This window comes from Larus michahellis, chromosome 1 (genome assembly GCF_964199755.1).
Source record: "Larus michahellis chromosome 1, bLarMic1.1, whole genome shotgun sequence".
Lineage (NCBI taxonomy): Eukaryota > Metazoa > Chordata > Aves > Charadriiformes > Laridae > Larus > Larus michahellis.
Genome location: NC_133896.1, coordinates 89,509,604 through 89,535,112, shown reverse-complemented (window position 1 = coordinate 89,535,112; position 25,509 = coordinate 89,509,604). Strand labels below are relative to the sequence as shown.

Below are 25,509 nucleotides of genomic sequence, written 5' to 3'. Positions count from 1 at the left end.
CTCTGGGTTGCTGGGAAAGACCTCCAGAGAATCTAGTTTTTGAAATGGCAAGCAATATTAATATCAAAAGCACATGGAAAGTAACAAGAGGAGATAGATAAGATCAGTTTGGGTCTGGGAGGGAGGATAGCTGTTTCTGAGGTGGGGATTTAACAGCTGGCATCCGCATTGCATGTGAGCAGATGTGAACATACCATCGAGTTTTAAAAGAGTCTCTGTTTTGTTTAATTAGGCATTTCTGGTCACTGTAGAAACCTGAGTCTCCCCTCTACAACCTGAGGCATGGGTACCTTTTAACATTCCTTACATTAATATCCCTGTCAGTCAAGACTGCAGGCTTGATGCCCTGGACAGATTTGGAGCAGGTGTCATACCCTGTTTTGTTATGTTTTTAAGTCTGTTGATAAATGTCACATAGGGAAAATACAATTTTCATTCCTTAGCTCTTTGCCGTCTAGCCAGGTCACTCTTCTGTAGATGCTGTATTTATTGTTAACCAGATTGGGAGCAGTGTGGATTTAACTTTACTGGCGCTTTGAACAGTCCAGTTTACAGGAAGAGCAGTGTAGGTAAAGCTTCTCTAAACACCTGTTTTTGTCAGGCCTTTGTCTTACATATGCATATACTTAGTTTTTTTCCTCTCAAAAAGATGAGTCAATGTTAAAAATGTTATTCATGAACTCTTTGTGTCACTGGAGTTTTAGATATGTTCCCTGGGTGCCGGTGGGGTAGGTCTGAGTCCTGTTGAGTTCATATGGAACACTGAATGCTCCACAGCACTAAAGCTTCCACATTTGTAAGTACTTAATGAATGTCTGTCTTTTCCAGTCCATACAACTTGCCTTTTGGGTGCATCTGCTTGGCACACTTGGTTCCAGTGAGCTATATTACCACAGAAGCCCAGATACTCTTCAGCTGCGTCCTGTTTCTCAAGATGAAAAACCAACAGTGGCAGATTTTTTTTTTAATCGGTTTAAACTTTATAGAACTTTTTACCCCTCCTCCCCACACCCCTATGCTTTCAGTATTAATGTATTTTTTAAGACTCTTTTCTACTGTTTTTAACAGTGTTTACTCTGAATTTCTAGCTACTAAAAACCAGCCTTGCAGATCAAATTCCGGACTTGTCATATGCTGGAGACATCCAGCTTTGCGACAAGAGTTGTGTACTGTAAGCAAGTTACAATGCAATGCTATGTTTGCTAAAAATCACAGCAGGAGTGTTGTGCATGGTTTGTGACAGTTGTACTATTTATTCAAATAAATAAATGATGATCACTTGGTTTTCTACATCTGTTTTTTTTGGCTAAGTGGACCTTCTCTGTGGGAAGAACTTTTGAAAGGTGGGCTTCAGCTGCCTTCTTCATCAAGGGTCCTAGATACATGATGATCTATGTCGACCTAGCAAAGCAGCGTTCTCAGGTTTCTGGCCCTGGTACAGGTGATGGGATTGTATGGGCAGACACAAATGAGCTCTTCTGTAGGTTTCATCTACTTTTCGTTTTATATTGCTCAGCTGCTGGACCTGACCAAGTTGTTTACCATTTCCCTTCCGCAGCAGCGCAGGAGGGAAGCCTGGCATGCCGAAGCCAGTCCCGTATGTGTCTGCAGAGCTCTTGGGAGGCCAGAAATCCAAGTCAGTCTGGAGTGACATTGAAAATGCCTGGGTGCTTCCCTCTGCTCTGGTATGGAGAGAGCATAGAGTGGCTCTCCAATAAAGCAAAGCCGTGTGGGGAAGCAGGAAAATGCATTATCAGAACTTGTTATTGGTGGGAGTGCTGTTGATTCCTTGAATTGTTCTTCAGTGGCTATTTTTATGTGAGGGCCAGGTGTGTGTGTGGGGGTGTGTGTGTATGCATGAGTTGTGCTTTGGGAATGTACAGAAAGACTTGGGGGGTAGGAGATGGGCATAAAATCAAATGCAGCTTTGATACAGAATTTACTAGTGCTGTTCTATACAAGACCGGATACTTCATGCCCTGGTGACGACATCAGTTTTTGGAGGAAAAAAGATGCTTGTCCATCACATGTGTTTCAGACTCGTGCTTTTGACACTGATGTGCTTCAAGAAAAGAAGTCACTTGAGTTGCCAGCTGAAGTAGGGAGAGACATAGTAATTACAGATGAATTTCCCAACTTTTAATTCTTCCTGCTCCCTCTGCCTGCTGATACGAAAACTGGATTTGTGCAAAGTTGCCAATAGCATCTCCAACTATACCTTCCTTTTGTTTTTTACTTATTACATTTCTCAGCTGTGGCACGCACTTGCGCATAGGTAAGAAGGTACCCTGGATCTTTGCTAATTTGATGTAATGTTGTGCTTATTATCTGCTTAGAAAATACAACTAAGCCTGTCCCTTGATTAAGGATTTTGGGTTAAGTTCTCAGTTACTAAGAATTCATGGCAGCTGGAAATCCGTTTTCAACCCACTTTCCTTTATCCCATTTAGCTCACAAAGAACTGTCAGTTCTTGTCTGTGGTGTGGAGCTAAACACAGGAATCTGTCCCTTAACAGCATTAAACCAGACCGGCTTAATTAGTGTGGCTGTCCACTGTCTCATTCTGGGATGAGACATTTCATGGAACACTGCAGAGTTGCTTTTTCTTTCTGGAAAAGTTAAGAAATGTAACCGGTACCTGAAGGAAACGTCCAGGTAAAGTGATTGCTGTAGGGAGCTTTCCCTCTGTAATTAACGGTGGAAAAGGGAAGGAAGAGCAGCAGCACTGCCTGGTGGAGGTAACTCGTGTCTCAGACGAGCATTTTGGGCCCTGCTGTGGCTAACTCTAGCTCTCTAAGGACAAATGAGTTATTCTCCTTGTGGCTAGCTTTCTCCTTCTGCCAGGTAAGTAGAGTAGTGCTGAGCTGCTTTATAAAATGCTCAAAGGGCCACGAGTAAAAGCTGTGATGTAGCATGATGATTTTGTCTGTTGTTGGCTGTTTTATTATTACACGCGAAGAAAAAGCGCGCTGTGAGTTGCCCCAGATGCAGACTAGCGAACAGTCGCGCCGTGCGGTACCATGGAGGAACGATCACACCGTTCTAATGCCTTCTGGTATTTCAGGAGTTGCACGTTTCCTGCATTTGTATTTCTGTTTATTTTAGCCTCCAGCAGGGACCAAGCACATAGACAATTAAGTTCCGGATACGGCTCCGGTTTCGTTTTTAAGAGTAGTCAGTACCGCGCGGCGCAACTTCCCCTTTCGCAGACCCTGCGCGTTTGGCGCTGCCCCGCATGGGAGGCTGCCGCTTCGGCGCAGGACGCTCCGAGCCTGGGGGTCAGTCCCCTCTCCCCATAAATTTCATCGCGCCTCCTCTGAGAAGATCTTGGAAGAGCTGCTGGAGAATTACTGAAGGAGCGAATAGTAAGTTTGGGAAAAGGGACTCTTCTGGGTGCCTTTTTTTTTTTTTTTTTTTTTTTACGGTAAGACTTTCTGTGTCCACGTGGATTGTTCTCGCTAAGACAACATCTCTTCTGATGCTAGTGAGCAAAAATGGCTCTTGAAAGGTCTAGTACTAAACAAGGAAGTAAAAGTTGTAAACTGGGCGCACAATGCATATTCTTTCTTTTTTTTTCTTATTTATTTTTTAATTCTGGTTTTCTGAAGGCAGAAATATTACTATTAACATTGCCGCTTGGTTTTTGTGCCCTCCTTTGTGTGATCTATTTAGACAACCGTTCCTCGGAAATGTGTTTGAGCTAATGCGGAGTAGGGTTTTTGTCTTTTCAAACAGGAAATAAAACAGCCGAAACAATTTGGTAACATCGGTAAGTGCCTTGTGGATGTTCTACAGCTAGTTCGTATGCCAGAGAACCCCGGTAGCTCATTAATGTTTTATGTCGTATATCAGGGATATGTGGGAAACCAGGCTGTGTGAAGACTCACGGAGGAAAAGTGAGCTGATCTGACCCACCTAGAGAATAAGTTCTTTTGTCGATAGTTGTGGCACCGCAATGTTGTGCAATAGTCTACCTCTTGGCCTAAGAAAAATTCACTTGTTGGCTGCCTCAGCAGGTGGCACAGGAGAAATAAAACACCCCCTGACTTTAAAACAGACGAGCCTGTACGTCTATGATGTTCTCAGCGAATGGAGGACCAAATTATGCCATTTCATTTGAATAGTCAATAATTAAACCTCTATTCTATTTAAAAATGTCATCATGAAGTGCCTCTGCAATCAGTATTCACGCAGTTGTCTGCTACAGCGATCTCTTCTCCGAGTACTGATAAATAACATGAGCGGGAGGGTGGAGGCTGGAAAAAGCAGCATGGCAGTCACAACTCCCAATGGCAAATTTGAACGATGGGCTGCAGAGGCTGGTTGCAGCAGACATGGAAGCCTGCGTGTGAGAAGAGTGTCTTCCACCCCTTCCTATTTCTCATTAAATAGCTAACCCCAAGAACGTGTCCAAACCCAGTCATCTTCCATTTCATGTCGTTTCTGCAGTGTGTTATTCTTTGAAAGACTTCTGTCTAGGACCAAGCCTCACAGAAATGCAGCTTGAGACACAAAGGCCTCCTCGCAAATGCTAATTATTAGTAACAAGCAACAAGTCTATTAAATGCTAAGGAACTGCAGTTCTCAGGCTCTGAAACGGCTGTAGGAAATCAACGTCAATAAATGTGAGGTGAAACACATGGGGGAAAAACAATACTGGCTCTACAGATAAATGATAGGCTCTGAGTGGTGTGTTGCTGTTTAGGAATAAGGTCTTGGGGATATAATACATAGTTCCATTAAAGTGTCAGCTTGGTTCTCAGCGGTGATCAAAAAAGCAAACAGCGTTAGGAATGAGGAGGAGAGGTGTAGAGAACACCACTGTGAAGGCTGCGGTGCACCTCTCTAAATCTGGGCAGATCTGGTGCCTAGTGCTTCAAAAAGCGCTGGTAGCGCCGGAGAGAGTTCAGAACAAGGCGACCGGGACAACCGAAGGTACTACGGAGTGGTTGCCCCATGAAGGATGACTAAGATGTAGGCTGTGCTTCCTCAGACTCGGAAAGAGGGTGTAGGATAGTAATACAGTAGCAGCATGGAGTAGTGACACAGTGATGTGAAGAATGAGAACCAGTTGGTCTTCTTTGCGCCGTGCGTAGTGGGGAGCTTCAGGGGAAGCTGGCAGGTGGCAGGTTGGAGCAAGCCACGGGAGGGGGGTCTTCACGCCAGGTAAAGCCACGCTCTTCAGCTCCTCTCTGCTGAATGGTGGGAGAGACGTGCGTTCAAGGGGTGGATGGGAAGTTCACGGGAAGTAAATGTGTTGACAGCTTCTAATTACCAGGATCCCAGTTTTGATTTAGGAAGGCTGAGCTACAGGCTGTTGAAGTGTTTTAGGGAAGTAGCTGTATGTGCTTGCTCTGTTTGTGGTGGTTTTTTTTCCCCCCCCCAAGCTTCTGCTTTTGGGTGCTGTGAGAGACTGGATCCCAGGCAAGCTAGTCTTACCCAGTATACCCATTCTGACACTCTGAGTAGGACACACAGGACTGAGGCCTTAAAGGATATTAACTTACGCTATTGCAAACTCTTAATTTCAGGCCTATTCTTACAGGCTTCCAAATTTTAAAGGGCGGCTTCTGATATTTGGGTTCCTTGGCCAAACAGAGACCAAGGGTGCAGCAGGAAGTACAAACCATTTTGATATGTAAAGGTTCTTTTTAACTTCTCTTTCTTTACACACATTTAAATACATTTTCAGATTTATTTTTTTTTTAAAAAGCAATCCACCAGTCATGAAGTAGTAACTGAAATAAACCCTTCAGTTTGTTTGTTTTCTTCTTAGCACTAATTTTGATCTTTACATGCCTTTACTTACGTTCCTTTTCCCCCCATATTTTTTGCCAGTTTACCAAGAGTGAGAAAAGACAATGGATACAGACTTTTTAAATGTGTTTACACAGCCTGCTGCAGTTAATCAATTCCTAGCTGAGAATGTCATCGCTCAAGGTATGTATTTTATGAACCAGGACAGAAAAAGGGCCAAAGAATGACCAAGAGGAACCAAGCAGAAAATGTGCAGTACAAATGAATTGTGTATTGTTCAGCAGCGGTCCCATGGTGTTATCAGCAGTGAGTAAGCTCGGCGTGTATCATTCCGCTCCTGACTCTCTAGAGGCAGGTCATGAAGAAGCAACACAAATTCTAGCTGGTTCTTTCACTGAAATTTAAATTTTACACATAAGGATCTGACCAAGTTTGTTTTCCTCTCTGCAGAATTGTCCGTCTAGGTCTGACTGATTTGAATTACATTGAAGCATAATTTCCAACAGCAGTCTTAATAGTCTGATATGCCATTTTCTCGTAAGGAATCAGTTAAAATAAAAATGACAGTGTTTCTACATATAGCAGCTAGTGATATTGGGTAATATTAAACTGATGGCAGACTTTACAGCAAATTTGCATTAGTCATATCTGATAATTGTAATGGATCCTGTTTGCTTCCTTTCATAGGTGAAAAGAAGAAACTCATAAAACCAACCTCAAGGAATAATCCCAAATTGGAAGAACTAAAACTGGTACCAATTCTTTTACTATGTTGTTTAACCCTCAACTCAAGTTGTTTTGACCTGTTGTGTTAATGCTCGGCCCTGTAAATTACCCAACTCCTTGGCCCCATCCACACTTTCTGGATGGGGACGAGCTCTGCTTTTGGCACTTGGGCTCCACGCAGGCAAACCAGAGCTTTTGCTTCAGCACAGTGCCAGGATGGCTGGGGCCGTACGAGACCAGCCTTCAGGTGCCTGCATCACCCATGAGTGGTCGCTGCTGTGTGTAAAGTGGAGTGTTGATTTAAAAACTGAGTTTCTTCTTATATGTTACCTCTCCTAACTTGGGACACGTGGATGAGCCACACCAGGAGCACCCAGTTGCTCCTTCATTGTAATGATAGTGTAAGAAAGAGCAATGGCAGTCCACCTGGGACAGTGGACCGTGATCGAAAGCAGACCCACGTCGGCATTTGTTGTGGCTAAAGAGAGATGTTCAGATACATGCAAGTTTGCTGCCCTGATCCCATGATAACAAGTTCTAGGGTTGCTGTGCTGATTTCTAAGTCTTCTGTCTTGCCTTAGAATCATAGAATGGTTCGGGTTGGAAGGGACCTTAAAGATCATCTAGTTCCAACCCCCCTGCCATGGGCAAGGACACCTCCCACTAGACCAGGCTGCGCAAAGACCCATCCAGCCTGGCCTTGAACCTCCAGTCTTCTACCTCCAGCGGCGACTGGCTCAGCTGCGATGCAGACTGACAAGGATAGCATAGAGCAGAGGGAGAAGGGATGAAGGGTGTGCAAGTCACCAAGAATTCAGGGGAAAAGCTTTTGAGTTGTTGTATGGCGTATTTTGTGCTTGAGGTAACTGTGAAGGATGAATCCTATTTCATGGGAAAGTACTTTATTTCCAAGTAATTCTGAAAATCTCCCCTGTGCATTCAGTCACCGTGTTTCTCTAATGGCACAGCCCAGGGGAAGGCTAACATGCTGACATTTGCTGGAAGAAAAGTGGCATGTCTCTTATGAGACCAGCACGTCTTGCATTATGGAGATACTAAAATTGCTATAAATATTATGAAAACCGGCTTAGGCTTTGTGCTGATACGTGTGTTGTATGGCATTCATAAATCCATAAATATGTGCATTTCTAGATCACGTTTTCTTAAATCTTCATGCACATTTGATCAAAAAGATTTAATTTTTGTGTCAGGCTTTCACAATGTTTTTATACAAAAGAGAAAATCTGAAAGGTGGTGCTGCAAAATGCAATTATGTTGTCTACAGAGACACTGAATTCATTCTTTCCAGACTGCCAAAAATGAAGAGCTTTCTTCAGTTTATGGAGATTTCTGTGAGCTTCAGCGCTTAAGCCATTTCCCATCAGAGACTCCTGAAACAATGTTCTTCACTGTCTAATTTCTTTTTCTTTGGATGATGAGGAGGTGGAAATTGGGTCCCAAGGGAGGCAGTCCTCTGGGTGCCCATTGGTGCCAGTGATTGCCTTCTTAATCTAAAGAGTTTGTGGCTCCTCCAGAGAAGAGGTTGGGATGGATACGTGTCCTCAGCAGTACTTTCTGCTTTTCCAGCTTCCATCTGGTTGTACCATTACGTTTGGGGTACCACTCTGTCCCTCACACATCTAAAGCATCGACAGGTCTTAACCTGCAAGCATTAGCTGAGGAGCACAGCTTTCTGGTCTAGAAAATTCTTGTTACTTCTGCGCCGAGGAAGTATTTTACAAACCTTTTGACAGCTTCTCAGTTCAGGCAAGTGCCAGCGCCAAGCATTTTTGTTTCTTGTGCGGTTTCGAGCATCTCAGAGACATTTTTTTTTTTTTCTAACTGCTTTTTACATTTTTGCTAATATTGGCTAACTTACAGGGATCTGCTAGGAATGTTCTCTGTTTACAGCGAGCGAGAAGGATATTGTCCACACAACAAACTCCAGACCCTCACTTGTAGCAATAATAGCAATACAAGCAACACCCGTCCCTCTTTTGAGAGGTTCTTGTTAACAGCCAGCTGGGGGCTACTGCTCTTCAGTTCTGCTTCAGCAGGTCATCTTCCCTTTCTATCAACATAAGTGGATAAAACACAGGCTTGGGGAAGTCCTGGGGAGCTCCTTTGGTCTCCTGTGTAGGAGCACGGTGCTCAAGGAAGGGGCTGCAGGGCCAAGGGATGTAACTGGAAACGTGGTTCCTTTCCAGTTGTAGCCAGCCCTTGGCTTCCTGAGCAGCTTCCCCTTGCAAAGGCAGGAAGGATATTGGAACGGGTGATGGGAGGACTACCAGGTAAGACAGCAAAATAAACAAAATGCTTTTTTTTCCCCCCAAAAAAAGGTATTTGGAGACAGATATAGTACGAAATTGCAGAAAGAAAAAGAAAACAAAAATAGGAGAGGAAGGGGAAGAGTGCTAGTAACATGGATGACTCCAAGAAACAGCCAACAGGGTCAGTGAAGCCTCCTTGCTTTACAAACTTTTGTCTGATGGTGGAACTTGTGTGAATTCTGAGATGTCTAATGAAGTCCAGTGTTGGGAAGTATACTCTGCAGCCTTTTCCCTGGTAGCAGTGAGAATAGGGTCTGTCTCTCCACCTGTGTAACTATTCCTACAAAATTCATAGGAATATAAGTTGTGAGACGTCTATCTCACCTGAAAATTAGGGAGAACTAACTGATGCTTAACTTCCCTTTAAAAAAACAACTACAAAGCACAAAGGAAGTGGTCGTTGAAAGCAAACCAAGGTGTGAGACAAGGGACAATAGAGAAAGGTGAAACACAATATAGCGCTGAGTTCTATGATGTCTAAACAACAAGAACATAGTTGCCAGCTGCTTTGTTTTCCTCTGCAGTTATTGATTGACTGGATTAACAAAACTCTGAAAGAGGAACACATAGTAGTTAAAAGTCTGGAAGAAGATCTCTACGATGGGCTGGTACTTCATCATCTTTTGGGTAAGCTGCTGCTTTGAGTTTTGTTCGCAAGCACATCATAAAGGAACTTCCAGATCACAAAATAAACCTCAGGAATTGCAATAGCCGTGGTCTGCTGGAGCCTTGCTTCTTGCTAATGGAGAAAGCGCTGCACTGTGAACCATCTGTGATAATTGCAATTCTGAACAAATGCCTGATCATCCGCTATTGTTTTTTCTATAATTATTTTTCTTCCAAGAAAGTCTTTTTACCTGCTAGTTAACATAATAAAAAGGTTAACTTTGAAGTGTGAAATTACAGTGCCTCTGAGGGGACGGAGGGCTTCACAAGCCCAGAAGCGCAAAGGTGATTTGTGATGCTACCAGAAATACTGGATGGAATCAGCACTATAACTTATATGTTTTCCTGCTTTCAAAATAAAAATAAAAATAAAAAGTTCTAGTTCTAAGCACTGGGCTGGAACTGGAACTGATGAAAATCTAAGAGGCTCTCTACACTATGAGGTGCTTGTATAATGCTGTCATCTCTTGGAACAGCCTGTTGGTCTGTTTCTATTTCTTCATCTCTCCTGGCCCTACTTAATTTTTCTTTTCCCTTTCCCTCTCTTTGGGGAAGTCTTTCAAATCATATCTCCTTTTCACCACGGCTGAGGGCAGCAGTGTGAACAGGATTGGCTTATTTTCATAGGTAATTGCCTGAGCAACGAGCTGGGATTTCTTCTCTGTATGTGAGCTGATACTGCCTTTTTCCACTATTTAGAGGAAAGATTCGCTTGTTTGATTCCTGTAGCCTTCCACTAGGAAAAGAAGGAACATGGAGTGCTAGGGTTGGGGGACGATGCTGCAAGGAATGACTTGAGTCCTCTCCCTTTTGCAGAGTTTCACTGATTTTACTGAGGCTTTCGGAGAGCGCAGGAGTTTAACAAGGCATACGGGTGTGGGATGTGGGTCTGTGGAAGCTATTAAGTGGTGTAGAACATTTAAGACAAGACTTTGTGTGCTTTGCTTTCATTTCATGTTTCTGATTTTATTTTTCTTTTTCCTATGGTGGTGTTAACATACATCCTTCTTCCTATGTTCTCTCTGTCAAAGAAAACCTAGGATCTCTCAAGCTGGATGTTGACAAGATCGCATTGACAGAAAAGAAACAGCGACAGAAACTCTCTGTGATTCTGGAAGCTGTGGCAAAGTGTTTGCAACCGGAAGAAAGTCAGCTGAAATGGAGTGTGGAATGTAGGTGCAGAAGTGAAATGGAAATTACCCATCACGGGGCTTCCTCTGCTACAAGGCTGCTGTGAGGCAAAGGGGTGTCAGATCAGTGATTAAGCAACCTGGTTTCAGTCACTAGTTGAATCAGAAGTGAGACGGGAATATCTGACCCTGACTGGGTCATGCAAGCTGCATCCTCTAAGTGTGCGGCTTGTGGACCACCTAACAGCCCTCCCTGCCCATGTGTATGACTCACAAAAAGGACTTCTAAGGTGTGGTATTGCTGAACTGTGATATGATATAAACCCCAATCTGATGTTCCACCTGTTTTATGGCCCTTCATGACTTTGGGATCCTCTGCGCAGGGAAGATTTATGATATTAGAGTGAGGTTTAATTGTTTTGCACACTAAACATTGTTTTCTTTCTTTACACGTAATAGCTATCTTGTCAAAGGACTTACTGAGTACACTGCATCTTCTGGTTGCAATAGCAAAGCGCTTTGAACCCAGCCTGGCCATGCCTCCAAATGTTCAAGTGGAAACAATCACCATTGAGGTAATTAGAGTTTCAATATTTGTTACAGTAGATCCTAGGGACCCTTCACAAGACTAATTTGCTTAGAATTAGGGAGAAGTGTGTGTGCAGCGGTGAAAGTTACTTGTATTTTCTGTGAACCGTGCCTTTTAATTTCTGAATTTGCTGGACTAGACTTTCATTTTGTTCTCAGTTCACACGCTGTATCTTTAAAAGGGTAGAAACACTGTGCTGTTTTTTCTCCTTGATGAAAAAAAATAAATGGTTCCAACTGAAAACAGCTGTTGATCTCTGTAAAGAAGAAAAAGAAGAAATTCTCCTGTTACTATCTCTAAGTGTTTTAAAATACATTGTGACACTGATTTATTTCTTTAGGGGGAGTTTTTACTCCCCTTCCATTGGGGGTCACATTTTGTCATTTTTCTTTACAAGCTGAGTTCTACATGCCTTCTTCCTCTATTTTGTTTCTTAAAGTCAACTGTGGAACTTTAGCAGAACATCAAATATCCCACAATTTGGGATATAACTGCAAAAATTAGCACCACTGTGTTACAGTTTTAACAGAGGGTTTGCAATTCAGTGGTGTTGGGAGCCCAGCACACAGTCTGTACAGTACGACCTAGTGCTCTTCTCTCCAATTTTGGAGGATCATAGCTAGAACTGAAACAAAGCATGCCCTTGAGCTACGCGTGTCTCTTTGGGAAGTTTAAAAGTGCCTTGGAGCAACAGATGCTTCTGGGGCTTGATTCTGCAAAGGTAGCCATTGTGGCCCCATCCCAGCTCTTCAGCAGAGGAGTGGTCTCTCTGGTATCTAATGGGAGTCCAAGTTGTGCATTGCTGCCCACGCTCCTGTCGTGTGGGTCTGATGAGTGACAACCCAGCCTCTGAGGAAAGCAGCCCTCCGTCTAGTGCCTTGTGGGGCTGCGAGTGCCTCAGCTGCACAGAAATTGGGAGGGATTATCTGTGAAACCGCAGCATCGGAAAGGGTTGTTCACCCTGAGAGAGATAGGGGTAGCAATGGAGATCACCATGTAGTGGGCCGATTTCCCGTAGGAGAAATCAGTGCCCCTGGTGGGAACAGTAATCATTAGGTCAAAAGTGAGGAAAGCTGATGAAGGCACAGCTCAGAAGAGGGGTCAGGGGCAGGAAGGGGGAAATGTTGAGGAAACCCAAAGGAGACCAGAAAAGGCCTGACCTTTCTGCAGTACGTGCCTGCAGGAAGGACCAGCCTTTTCCCCAGCGGGGCTGGGTGTGCTCCTCTTCAGAGCTGACCCAAAGGAGGTGACTCATTATGTAAACAGAGGGTGTTTTTCACTGCCTAAAAGGGGAGAGCAGCAAACACCAAAGACTTTTCTGTGATAAGAGATGTTTGCCACATGCCTGAATAAAGCAGCAGGCATTCCCACCCTCTCCTATCTCTTCAGACTGTCAGTTGAGTTGTTTTTTGATGTTTTGTGGAGTACTAAGATTTATATAGTGGAAAAAAGAAACAAGGACATAAGCAGAGATCCCAGGTTGCTTCAGAAATAGTAAGAATTGCCAACCTACCAAAGCTTAATCGTAAGATTCATCAATGGGTGGTAGGCCATGGCGTGAGGTCGTCATAAGGGGGAGTTGACCACCTCCGGTGCTGTAAAGCTGAAGAGTCCGTAATGCAATGAGGTGCCCAGGAAATCGCTGCCTGCCCAAAGCAGCTTGATGCATTCACCAGGTCTCCAGGCGAACATGCCAGCCTCTGGACTTCACCAGCTGAGGTACCAAGTGCTTCTCCTTCAGCTTCCTCTGGTGGGGAAGTAGATAATTTCTGGTTGAAGAGCAAGAGAGCAGAAGGGAGCAGCCACCTCTCAAAATGCCTGTACTAATTGTGCTGGACTTCTTGAATAAATACACTCTGGTAATCATTTAAGACGGCAAACAGTTCATGAATGCCTCTTTAATGCTTTCAGATTAATTTTTTTTGTGTGTAACAAGCCCAAAAATATTTATTGTCTTTTTAACAGAACACCTCCAGAGGATTAAAGACAGCAACTGCAGTGGAAAATATCACAGAAAACAAGTAAGAAGGGATATATCTGTCTTTTACACTGTCAATCAGAAAGGAAATATTGTGGGTGTTTTCCCCTTAAAAAAAAAAGCTGGGCTCATGATGATGACAAAAAGTGTAAACCCAGCCATGCATATGCATGTGAGCTGTTTCTCTGTTTTATTTTTTGGGTGGTTTTTGTGTTTTTTTTTTCTTTTCTCCCCCTTCTCCAGATTGGGTATTATGGTATAATATCCTCCCGCTTTATTCTTTATATAAAATTCTCTAAAATAATGTGTATGACTATTTCTGAGGCTTAGCGTTTGTCATTGCCATGGAATATAATAAAAAATATAATAGTAAAATCCAGTACTGTAAATTTACCTCAGACTGTAAGTTTACTGTAAATTTAGTCTCAGACTAAACTGGAAATTTTGTAAGGCCATAGTGGTTTCAACCCACTATTAATTTGTTGCTCTTGTGTTATTAAATAAAGAGAAAGGAGGCAGTTCTTCAGTTTCAGCTTGCTGAATTTGTGAGATGCTGTCATTATTAAAGGAGTTAAGTATCAGGATGCCATTTTTAAACTGAGAAAATATGGACATCATCTCAAGCACTAGAAACAGATTTTCCTACTATCGTCTTTTATACGCTAGAACATCTTCAAATCCTGATATCATGAGCAGCTTCTTAGAAAAGGATATTACGGATTGTGGTTATAAAACCCATGTTCATTATTCTGTGGGCCAGTTAAAATCTCATATACTTCCAAGAGCCTATGCAGATATACACTGTACTTAAAAACGTCTGTTGGAAAGTTACTCTGACATAAAGTTAATGGCACTTTGTACTGTATCTCCTGCTTTACGAGACAGCTGATGGCGCAGATAAGCTTTTCTTATGAATAAGATCAGTTCTGTTGAATGCTTTTTCTAATTCTTTTTTCTTATCGCACTTTCAGAGTGAATTCAGAAGCGCAGTCAAGTAAGTACTGGCCTTGCCAAGTTCAGTGTTTCTCTATTATGTGCTGTTATACACCATTTTCTGATCCATTTTTACCTCCTGATGCCAGTACGCTCCCGCTAGAGTTAATGGAGATTAATGAGTTTCCCCTCGTGTTTTTCTCCAAATGCCTTCTGTTAATGTGTGTTCATATCAACACAATATAGTTTGGAAATTGGGTGGTGACTTTGCCCGTGGACTACAGGCAACAAATGGGAGGTGAGACAAGAAATAATACAATGGGTTGATATTTGGGTTCTCTCCCCCAGCAGAGAAGACCTGGCTGAGGGATGGACAAAGTCTGTCTTGGATTTACGCATTGACATCATTCGCTGTTGGAACGATTTACGAGCATAATGGCTTGAGAATCGGGCTTCTTGTTGCTGCCAGTTTCAATGTAGTTTCCTTTCCACAGTTTGCAAATGAGATTTTGAAATCCACTCGGTTATGGACAGCAGCTCAGTAAAACCAATGTCCCCCGAGAATTTACCCTTAGGGCTTTTGAGGGCTGTGAAACACTTGAGGTTGAAAAATGTCCACATGCTCAGAGCCTGCAAAGGGTCCGGGCACTGCTCAGGCTTCAGTGGGAGATGCTTTTCCTTGCCGCAAAGGAGGACGTTGCATCCCCAGTGAATCAACACAACCATTTTAATTCTCTGCTGTCCCCTTTATGTTCGTGTTTTCATCCTTTGCAGAGGTGCAAACTGTATCATTTAATACATATTTAGCACTTATTGCTCTGAGCGGCCTCTAGCGTGGGCTGAAATTGTGGGAAAAAAAAAACCCATACAACTTGTAATTAGGTATTTCTTACAGTGGGCTGATTCTGCTGGAAAGAGAAATCTGCGATACTCTCTTCAAAATGCGCTCGCTCGCTCTCTCTGATGCAGCTTGCTTAGCAAAGAGAGGAGTCCCAAAGCGTGGCTCCAGAAGAGGGCTCTCTCGTTTGCGAGACTGCTGCAGGTTTCAAACTGTTGCTGGGTGATTCGTTTGATGGATTCACCCCTTCCCTGACATTGCTCCTGCAGCGACCCCCTCAACAGGGAGAACGGAAAAGGCCGAGGAAACCCTTTCTCAGTGGAGGCTTCTCTGTCGCTGGCTTTTGGGAGGAACCTTCCTCGAGCAAAGCTGCCTTTGCTTTCCTGCACCGTGGAAACTGGTGCTCCATTTAGTTATGCTGCCGGGGTGCCCTTGATTTTCAGTTGCGTTCCAAATGATTGTTCGGGCTTGAACCAGAGCAGTCTTTGGGCTGGGTTACCATGAAGAGATGTAGCCTGCTCCTGCTGAACCTGGGCAGAAAATGGAGGTGGGGGTGGGCGTTCACAGGGACTTTGATGAATCTCATTTCCATGGAAATCTTTAAACTCATCTTAATTCTCGGGCACAGTGCTGCTGGCACTGGCTCGGTACCTGCCTTTAAAACTGGATGGCAGCAGTGGTCATTTTTGAGGTGCGTGAATTTTCAGAGAAAGAGCAGTGTCTCCAAACCCAGTATCTAGTTTGTGGTTTTTTGAAGGAAGCGGAGGCTGTTTTTCTGCAAATTCGATGTAACTGACGTTTCTCTTGGGGGAGAGCACTAAAATGTACGGCTCTTCTTCTCTGCTTATAGTATTTTATCCCAGAGGTTCAGGGTTAAACCAACGTAACTGAAACGAGATAAACTGTAGAGATGGGAAACTTAGCCGTTGCTCAGGCTGGTGGCAGCACAAATCTTGAGAACGTCTGCAGGCAAAAATTACAGAGCTGAATGAAGTAAATTGTTTTCTCCGATGTAGTCAGAGGGCTGAAGGGAAGCCTGTCACCCTGTCCTCTGATAAATACAAAAGCAGGATTTTTTTCCCCATCTCCCTACGGCTCTCTTTCTCCTTGGCTTATGACGTGTGAACACCTTTCTCCTCCTGGAGCCACTTTAAACCTCTGATCTGACAGTTATTGCAAATAATACCAATTAATGTTGTTTTGATGCAGAAGATGATGCCTTTGATGAATTATTTAGCCGTGCTCCAGATAAACTGGATGCTGTGAAAAAGGTAATTTACCTTTTTAATAGATGTCAAAATTTATAAGGTAAAACATAATTAATGACTTCACTAGGAAAAGTTATCTTGTCTTCCACCCTCTCCTCCCCTTCTGTTTTCTTTAGGTATTTTTGCAATTTGTCAACCAGCATGTCGGAAAATTGGGATTAAGCGTGAAAGACCTCGAATCTCAGGTAGCCTGCTCTAAGCTGCGTGTTAACCATGTTTTGTCAGCCATTTGAGTGTTTCCTCTCTCCATTAGGATTCCTCCTTTTTGTTGTAGTAATTTGAAACTTGGCAACATAACAGTTTTTTCCAGCTTCAGCTTAAGATATCAGGCTTCAGTTTCTGAAGTTTCTGAAACTAATAAGTAATGAAAAAATATAGCTTTGTGTTGAATGCTGTCCTTGTAATGCTACAGGGAGTAAATTTCCGAGTCTGCCCAACTCCTATGGATGCTCTTTCTGTAGGGATGGAAATTAAGGTTTTTTGACAATTAAACTGACAGCCAAGTTGATTGCTGATGCTTAGTGATTTTTTTTTTTAACCCTGGATTTGCTTCACAGTAGGAAGGCCTGATTTTCATTACATTTCAAAGTCCCATCCTCTGAACGTCGAGCTTCTTTAGAGTCTGTGAAATTGCAAGCGAGGTGCTCGTTAGGCACCTTGGGATCTCCTCCCTGGGCGACGGTGATGAGGGGCACAACTGCACCTCCCTGTCCTCTGCTCCTGCTGCCTCTGGGGAGGGCGGACGGCGGTTCGCTCCGAGCATCCTTCCCGCGCCTCTCCAGGGAGCGAGCAAGTGAGCGAGCGATGGGAAACAAGCATCCCTCGTGGCTTTTTCTTTCCCTGCTTCTGCAAACACACCCACAATAGCTGCGGGAGAAATCAACCCACAAGTCTTGCTTTGCTCTGGGCATTCAAAACCTCAGTGCAGTGGCGGTCCCTGTGATTTATGCCGTGCGAATGAAAAGCGGCGCTGCGTTCTGGTGCTCTTCTGGGTTTTCCTGGTGGGCAACTGCGAGAAAGGAAGTTTTGCAAGTGTTTTGTCGTAAATCTCAGGCACTAGGCACAATTTTCTTTTATTCATACTTATGCCATTGTCACTTGTGGTCGTCTGAAGTCTCTTCGCGTCTGGAATAGTTTGTTTTAATAGCTGTCCTTTTACAAGGTCGTATTTTTACTCATACGAACTTGGGAGCCTTCTGTAACTAAATGCGAAGTTCACTGTAGAAGAGGTTGAGGGAGCTGAGTCATTAGGCCGTCTGCTTGCCAGAGTACCATTTAAATTCCTTTATCGCTAGAATGGCATTTATCGGAGTACTTTTACTAAAAGCCAACATAATAAATACTATTCAGATCATTCTTCATCCAGTTTGCAGATGGAGTTATCTTACTTCTGTTAATTGGACAACTGGAGGGTTACTTTCTGAATTTAAGGGATTTCTTCCTGACTCCAGCCAGCACCACGGAGATGGTAGGTTGTTATTTAATTACTTAGAGCTTGAGGCTTCAAACATCTTGTGTATTTAATGCTTCCGTATGTCAATGAGGAGCGCTGCTTCTTGCTTTGCTGCTGCTGCCGCCTGTGAAGTCACGTGCAGGCAGTGTCTGCAGGTTGGTGGTTGGGGACAGTACAAGTGCAGGCACTTGGTTCTGCACAAATACCTTGGAACAGGTTGGTGTCTTCTTCAAAATTAATTGTTATGTCATGGGAGGCAAAGTATTGTTAGTTGCATTTGGTCGTACTTCTGAAGCGTTCGAGTGAAATACAGAGGCTCTGCGTGGCGGGGAATTGATATGCTATCTATCTCCTCCAAGTCTGTCCTGCAAACAGCGTTTTTAAGTGGATGACACCTCATGCAGAGCAGAACTGGATCCCTATAGGTTTCCTTACGTCGTCCTAAAAATATACCTTAATCAAGACATGACCAGAACATTTTGGAGGCCCCTTCTGTGCTTAGGAAGCTCTTGAGAATTTATATCTTTTCCTTTCCCGAGGCAGGAGCTGTAACCTATCCAGCCAGACTGCCTTGACTCCTCTTTCAACCTCTAGCAGGCAGATTGCGTCAGTGTTTTAAAAGATGAAGGTGGCATCAGCCAGAAAGTACTGCGTGCTGGGCTGCCGCTGTAAATCCAGATCCACAGATCTAGGATGTTGAAATAATTCGGGATATTTGAGATATTATCAAATTGTCTGCGGTGTGGGTAAAGATTTTTCATTTGGGTCATTGTATAGTTCTGAAAATCATGAAACCGTAGCTGTTTTTCCTGGGTTGTATTTAGTTAGATCTCCAAAGGTGAAATGTGTCCGATCCTTTTTGCTCAAGAGCTGCCTGAGAAGGGGATCTCTCCTCTGGTGTGGTTTGCGTTCCAGCTTCTCTGCACAGACAAGGCTTTCGTCCGATTCCTGACCTCACCACAGTTAATCTCCCTGGGCAGTATTTATTTGTAATGAAAATCTCAGAGGTCCTGTATTAATTAATAAATACTCCAGTGGAGCTTTTCATCAAAACATTTAAAAGCACAATTGTCGGAGACCTAGGTTCAGATTTTGTCAAAGACTCATCGCTATCAGTTGACGGCTGTTAAAAGTATTAGGAAAATTCAGATTTTTTTTTTCTAAGATGATTCTGAACCTGAAAATATATTTTGAAGGGTTGAATCAAATAAAATCAAAGCATTTTCCTTGCAGTTGTTTTTCTTCCCTTTCTCCTCCACTCAGTTTTCAAAATTGTGTGCTCCGGTCCATTGAGTTGGAAATAATTTTTTTTAATATTTCCAGTAACTTTATTCTGAGGAAGTAAATAAAAATAATATATATTTTTATTTAAAATTTCATAGATGAGCTTTTTATTTTTTGGATCAGCCCTATTCAAGGCTCACAGATCACTTTGAAAAAATGAGATACCCCTACATTTTAGGTACAAATCAGAGCTCAGACTTTCTAGTCCTTACCCTACACATGCTGGTCACTAGCCTCAGAGAAGAATATTATGGGGTTGGGTACTGGTTCAGTACAATTCTCTACATCTTAGTAATTTTGTTTTACCAAAGTTACTTCCAAGTACCAGACTTATTGTTGAGCCATTTGCCAAAGTGGTATTTACCATTTGTTTCTCCTCTGATGTTCATTACCAGATGAAAAGTGGGATGACAATATAACTAAAAATACTGAGCGACCACAGTTCAACAGTTATTTGAACATAAAATACGTCTTTCAATTCCCCCGTGCCTTCTAACTCCCTGTCATTTTAGATGTTAATTGGTACAGTACAGTATGAAAATATAACCTTTGCTGAGACTTAAAACACGTCATTTGTGTTATAAAAATGGTGACAACTGCACACCCCGTTATGATCGCTGTGGTGCCTCGCATTTCATTCAAGTGGAAAGCTTGAGGTTCAAAGCTGATACAAACACCTCCTGAATAGCAAGGAGGGGAAATTGGGGTGGAAGCAGTGGTAGTGAGGAGGAAATAGAAACAAGAAATGGGCAGGGCAGGAGCCCGTGTTAGAGGGACAGGAGGGATGAGGAAAGCAGGAGCACAAATTCAGGAGGTGACCCACCTATAGCTGCAAGAAGACGACACTGTGCGTGGGTAGGCTTGTTGCTGGTTTTCTGGGTCTTTATTACCAAAAAATGAGGTTTACAAGTAACTGTAAAGAAAACCTAGCTCTGGGCACTCATGAATATGGAAAGGTGTGTGTTCTGAGACAAAGAATATAATCACAAAATAGGCTGAAATTAGGGGTGAGCTTTGTGCGGCCAGGAGATGAAGAAGAAGATAAAGGAGGGCCCTTGTGCTTATCACGACTGTGGGATCTCAGCACTTTTGCCAAAACAAGCCCAGAGGTGAAATACCCCAGATGTCCTGACCTCTGTCCAGTTGTAAATCCTAGCGAATTGTCCAGCGTCTTTTGAATCTGGAAGCGCAGCCAGATGAAATGACTTATTTTTTCTAGGTTGCCTTTCTTTGGTATTTATCAATATTTCTGGCTGAAGATTTATTTTAAAATCTGCATGTTATCGTTCCTTGCAAATCTCATACGTGTTACAGAGAGGGAAATGTGCCCCTTTTACCTATGCTGGTTCGTTAAGAAAACGTTTGATTTATTCATTCTGATCAGAAAATTGCATAGATTTGTATAAGCTTAAGCTCTGCTGGCTGCTGACTGTGAGAGGAAGAAAAAGAAGCCCGAAGTGTCAGCGTCAGTTACTTGTAAATCAGAGAACCAGGTAAAACATAAACCTATTGCTTCACTTCAGAGCATGCAGGTTTTGCTTGGCTTATGCGCGGGGCACCCCTGTGCTTATTGTCAGCGCGGGAGCACCCGTGATGTGCCTCCTGAAGGACAAATTGCTCAGTAGCCTAAGGAATGTACGAAGAGACAATTTAAAGTTTGTTCAGGTCTTGTTGCTTCATTAGAGGAAGGGAGCGTGCTAAGTACAAGCCAGGTAAACAACTGCCCTGAAGCTGTAAGAAGCTAATAACGGGATGGTATATTACTTTAAAAAAATCATTCGTGGCCGCTGCCTATGTGTGTGATACTGCTTTTATGTGGGGAAGGGAAAGAAAAACAACTGAGGAAAAATAATAAAAAAACCCCCCAACCAAAACATCCAGCCTGCGTTCATAGATGTATGCTTAACTTCTCATGACTAATGTTAAGGATATTATCGCTACTGTTATTGTGTGTAGACATTTTTATATGTTAAAGCATAAACTTCTAGCTCAAAAATATAGCTGATTGATTGGAAGATTTCCAGTCTTCGTAATCCTGAGTGAAATACAGAGAACTTTTTCCTTATGTATTTTTTGTTTGTTCCAAATGTGCTAAGTGTATGGGCATTGTTAAAAAGATAGAAATAAATTCCATGCATCTATTAGATCCAGTCATGAATCTAGCCTGTTTTCCCTGTGGAAACATCCATTAACACAAGACTTTCACATGTAAGGTCTATTTTTAAATAACTGTATTCTTCTGCCCACCTCATGGAATAAGTTTTGTTGGAGATGGATTTTATATCTGATTTTATATGATAATCGGTAGAAATTCTGAAGAGCACTCCATCAAAACCTAGGAGATGAATACGAGTACATATTTATGAATGAGAATCTTCAGCTAATAGAGGAATGCTTTTTAAAACCTCCTGGCCACTGCACTGTTGGGTAGAAAATATTTTCTCTTATATTGATCTCTCTCTCTCTCTCTCTCATGAGCAGCTTCACAACGTTAACCTTGCATTGGACTTGCTGACAGATGGAGGTCTTCTGAATTTTTCTGTGAACTCTGAAGGTGAGTCATGACATGCAAACTTGTCTGGAATAGAATTGCTAATATCCTGGCTTAGCAAAAGTTAGGGTAATTGAAGAAAGTAGGTTCTGCAGTGTGACACTGACACATTTCATTATATGGCTGCCCCATAGCTCCTCAGTCTGAATAACAATAAAGCAGAGAATTGCTTTGAACCAGTTTATTTCTATACTAAAAATGCTGGATTGTTAGAAGTTTAGTAACTTTACACTAAACTTAAACTGTCTAATAGGTCAGTATTTGTTAAAGATTTAAACCAGTGGCAGCTCCTAGGGAAATTACAGCAGCTGAACTAGAGGGAAAGCTATTTTCCTATCTCATAAAAAGTTTTAGTGCGTTACAAACAAGCCTGTTTCGTGTGAGGAGATACCTTGCAGAATATGTCCTGAAAATCAGAAACACTGACCACTCTATTCAAACCCAGCTCTTCTGGATTCTGTCTCCTGAAAACGCAATTCACAGGTTTTAAGTTGTTGTTCTGCCTAGTTCAGACCTGGGAGCTGAATCTTCATCTCCTACTTCCAAGTGAGTGCTTTCACTGCTGAATCGATGTACATGCACGTTCCTCTCTCGTGCCCTACAGCAAAAAAGAAAATCCACTTTCCTTTGGATGAGTCCAATTTTCCAATTAAAAAAAATGCTCCACAGAAAAAATTTTGACCATCTTCTGGTGGGATAAGGAATGTGGCTACATTAATGGATGGTGCTGGGGCTGCTTAGCCTGACCTCTTGCAGGGCATGTAGCCTCACCCCGTCGTTCTTCCATCAAGCTCAAAAGCTTGTTGTTGAATAAGGAAATCAAGTCTTTATTAAAAATAGAAAGCATTATCTCTTCTCCTATTAGTTATTCGTAAGCAAGAGGACGCATGTGTTCATGGAGGAGGAAAGATAGAATTTAGGACTTTCTTTGGTGTTTTTTTTTTTTTTTTTTTTCTTTTTCCACTAATGCTTTGGTGATGTTGGCAGTTTGCGTGATGGGCTTTTTGCCATATTGCACAGAGCTAGGAGTTTGGAAAGCTATTTATGTTACCTTTGAAAAAGAGTAATCTGCGTGAGCTCAAGTCTCCATGCTGAGATTCACCTTTTGTATGAAAGGAGTTAACCCCATGCTTTCTTTCCTTGCCTCTGGCTATTCTGCACTGCCTCAAATACAGAGTTGATCAGTATAAGAAATACTGGTGCCAACATCTGCAAATCCTTTAGCTTCACTGAGAAAATCCTCAGCTAGTGATTGAATTTAATATGATTTAAGGGTACTTATTACAGCTAGACTATTTAGGCTGTTCAAGGATCTCATTTACTAGTGTTTCATTGTTAGTCTTTCTCCTGGTGACTTTACGGCACTGCAAGAAGACAAGTAAGCCCCCTAAATCAGTACTGTCTTCGGTTGCAGTTATTAAATACACGAGCAGTTTGTTTAGCCAAGAACACAGATGCTGAAAACTAAAAGAGAAAAAAAAAAAAAAGAAAACAGCCAACAGCAGCAAAATATGAGTGACGTATTACAACCAAAAAAATAAAGTGTCAGGTAATTCCCCAAATGATTCCTACTGAAGAATAATCATAAAAACCTAAAGCTGCAAAATTCTATTAAATTATCTCTTCTGTTCTCTGCTAGTGAAGAATTATTTCTTACTATGCATTATTTATCCTGTTTTCCAGCAAGATACTGCAGTGAAGGTCCCTTTTCCATAAGTTCATTTAATAAATAAATAATTTTCTAGCTCTGTAGTTGCTGTTTCACTTCTTGCTACAATTAGATTGTCTAAGTTCACGTTATAATTGGGGAAAGGTGGAAGATTGTCTCTGGCAGTTGCAGTCTATTTCTATTCCAGGGATTGCTAATACTTCCCATCTGTTTTTGTTGTTTCTGGTTTGTGTATCCACAGATATCGTGAATGGAGATATGAAGGCTACAATGCGGATTCTGTATTGTTTGTATTCCAAATACAAGACCAAAGAAACATGAAGAGCAAGGCCAAGAGCTTAGGCTTTTTTTTTTTTTTTTTTTGCTTTTTTTTTGCTTTTTTTTCTTTCCTCTGCCATATCATGGTCTGATTTTTGGATTCCCAGCTCTGTTTTGCCACTGTTTATGTACATGCGCTTGTGTTTGACACCTGGTGTATTAACACTGTGTATCCAAGTATGTATTCATGCAAGGTTTCACATATACAGCCTGAGTAACTCTAAGCGCGTGTGTGTGTGTCCAGGGTCAATGTACTGGCTAATTCTGTGTCTGTAGCTCTTGCTCCAGCCTTGTCTCTTGTTTTTTCTGAGCCCCCCGTAGCGCTGCGAAGAAGTGCAATATGTGTTTTTTCTAGACTCTGCCTTCTTTGCTTCTGGAGGTGAATTTGGAAGCTGGTTTTGCAGCCTCCCCACTTTCCTGCTTCTGAGTCACTCTGGAACCTAGAGAGACCCACCGCGGCATCCCTGGGAAGACTGCAGACAAGCTTGAAGCTGAAGTTCAAAGCTTTCTTTAGACAGGTGGCCAGCTGTTGTCAGGAAAGAGGATATGGATTAGACACCAAATGAATAGGTGGCAGAACTGAAATCTGAATTTATCCAGTGTTTTGTAGAAGTTTCACCATTTGCCTGCTTGAAAAGGGACTCGGAACAACACGGTGCCCTGAGGCTGTGCAGTAACAGAGGGGCCTCCTGCACAGCTGTAGGAAGGTGCCCTGATTTCCTTGCTAACTTAATGCCAAACTGTGGCCGGCTCCCGCCTGTGGCAGCCCTAACATAATCTCTGACTAGCCGGAATGCCGATTCCTGTGTCAAGCACGTTGTAGGAGTGACTAACACGACTGTGGTTTCTCTCCGGTAAGAGGCGGATAGATGCTGGCTTCCTCTGCAGCTGGTAGAAGTAGAGGCCATCATGGGCAGGAGTAGCGAAACTTTCGGCTTCTGCCACTTCTGACAGGATACCCGTGCTGCGGGGACTCTCAAACTCCTCTGAGACTCTCTTAGCTGAATTTTTCCAGCGACCGTCCCCAAGAGTCCCAGCAGCTCCCCCTGGATGCAGCGAGCCTAGCCGCAATTTATGTTAGCTGTCACCCTTGGTCTTACTCAAGGGTTTTAAATCAGAACTTCTTCAAAACCTCCACCTACTCCCTTGACCTTGAAATTATGTCATATTTGTGTTGCATAAAGCTTGAGATCTAATTAAAAAAAAGTTTTTGTATTATTTTGTCTTCCATCTAAACTGATTTAATTTCCTGTCGTCAGTGACTCTGACATTTGATCTCTGATCTGATGCTTCATCTGTGTGTTAAGGGGAAACCAAAGCTCGCCTGGTATGAGTGCTGACATTTACAGATGAGAATTTGTTGTGTCTAGTTCTGGATCACGCAGCCTGAGAAAGATCTTTAGATAGCAATGCTGATAAGTCTTCCAGCCCTGCCTTTGAAAATGGTAATACTGCACAGCTGCTGGAGGAGAGAATTCTGCAAACTGCCCCGAGCCTAATCCTTTTTGCACCAATAATTACCTTGTTTTTATGTTTTTACAGAGAAAAGTCCGATGTGTGGTGCCAATGAGCCACAAGAAGATCAGCTTGCTTCCCTAGCAAATGTTAGTGGTGCGTGCTGTTTTGAACGATTTAAGTAAAGAACGCTTGTTTTTTCTTGTGCAAGTCTCCATAGGTATCTTGCTTTATTCCTTAATGGGCTTCAAGCAATCGACTGGGAGACCTGAGAAGTTGGTTCTTGCTTCAGAGATCCCTGCTGCCCTGCCTGTAACATGGCAAGCGGATTGTAGAATAAATGGCTGTTGAGCAGATAAAACTGGGATATGGCTTACGGAGAGCTGGGGCGAGGGGGCAGGAGGGCGTTTGGTGGTGACACAGAAGCAGCGTGGCCTTTTCCACCTAGGAAGCCAACCCAAAACTCTTCCCCCCTGCCGGTGACCAGAAGTCATTTCCAGTGCGTGACTTTAGGCATAACCTAGAGGCTGTGAAAAAGCCGGTGGTGGGGGGGTTAGCCGGTGC

General features: G+C 42.8%; 1 protein-coding gene across 1 annotated transcript; it reads left to right on the top strand.

Moving 5' to 3' along the window:
* The first annotated feature begins 3,128 nt into the window (after nucleotides 1-3,128).
* PARVG (parvin gamma) lies at nucleotides 3,129-25,150 on the top strand. Its single transcript, XM_074590858.1, has 13 exons — nucleotides 3,129-3,365; nucleotides 5,839-5,940; nucleotides 6,445-6,509; nucleotides 9,338-9,440; nucleotides 10,511-10,651; nucleotides 11,069-11,184; nucleotides 13,164-13,219; nucleotides 14,148-14,170; nucleotides 16,157-16,218; nucleotides 16,332-16,400; nucleotides 17,582-17,683; nucleotides 21,434-21,506; nucleotides 23,414-25,150. Exons 2-13 carry the CDS (start codon nucleotides 5,862-5,864, stop codon nucleotides 23,491-23,493), a joined length of 969 nt encoding a protein of 322 aa, XP_074446959.1. The 5' UTR covers nucleotides 3,129-3,365; nucleotides 5,839-5,861; the 3' UTR covers nucleotides 23,494-25,150.
* Nucleotides 25,151-25,509: the final 359 nt, after the last annotated feature.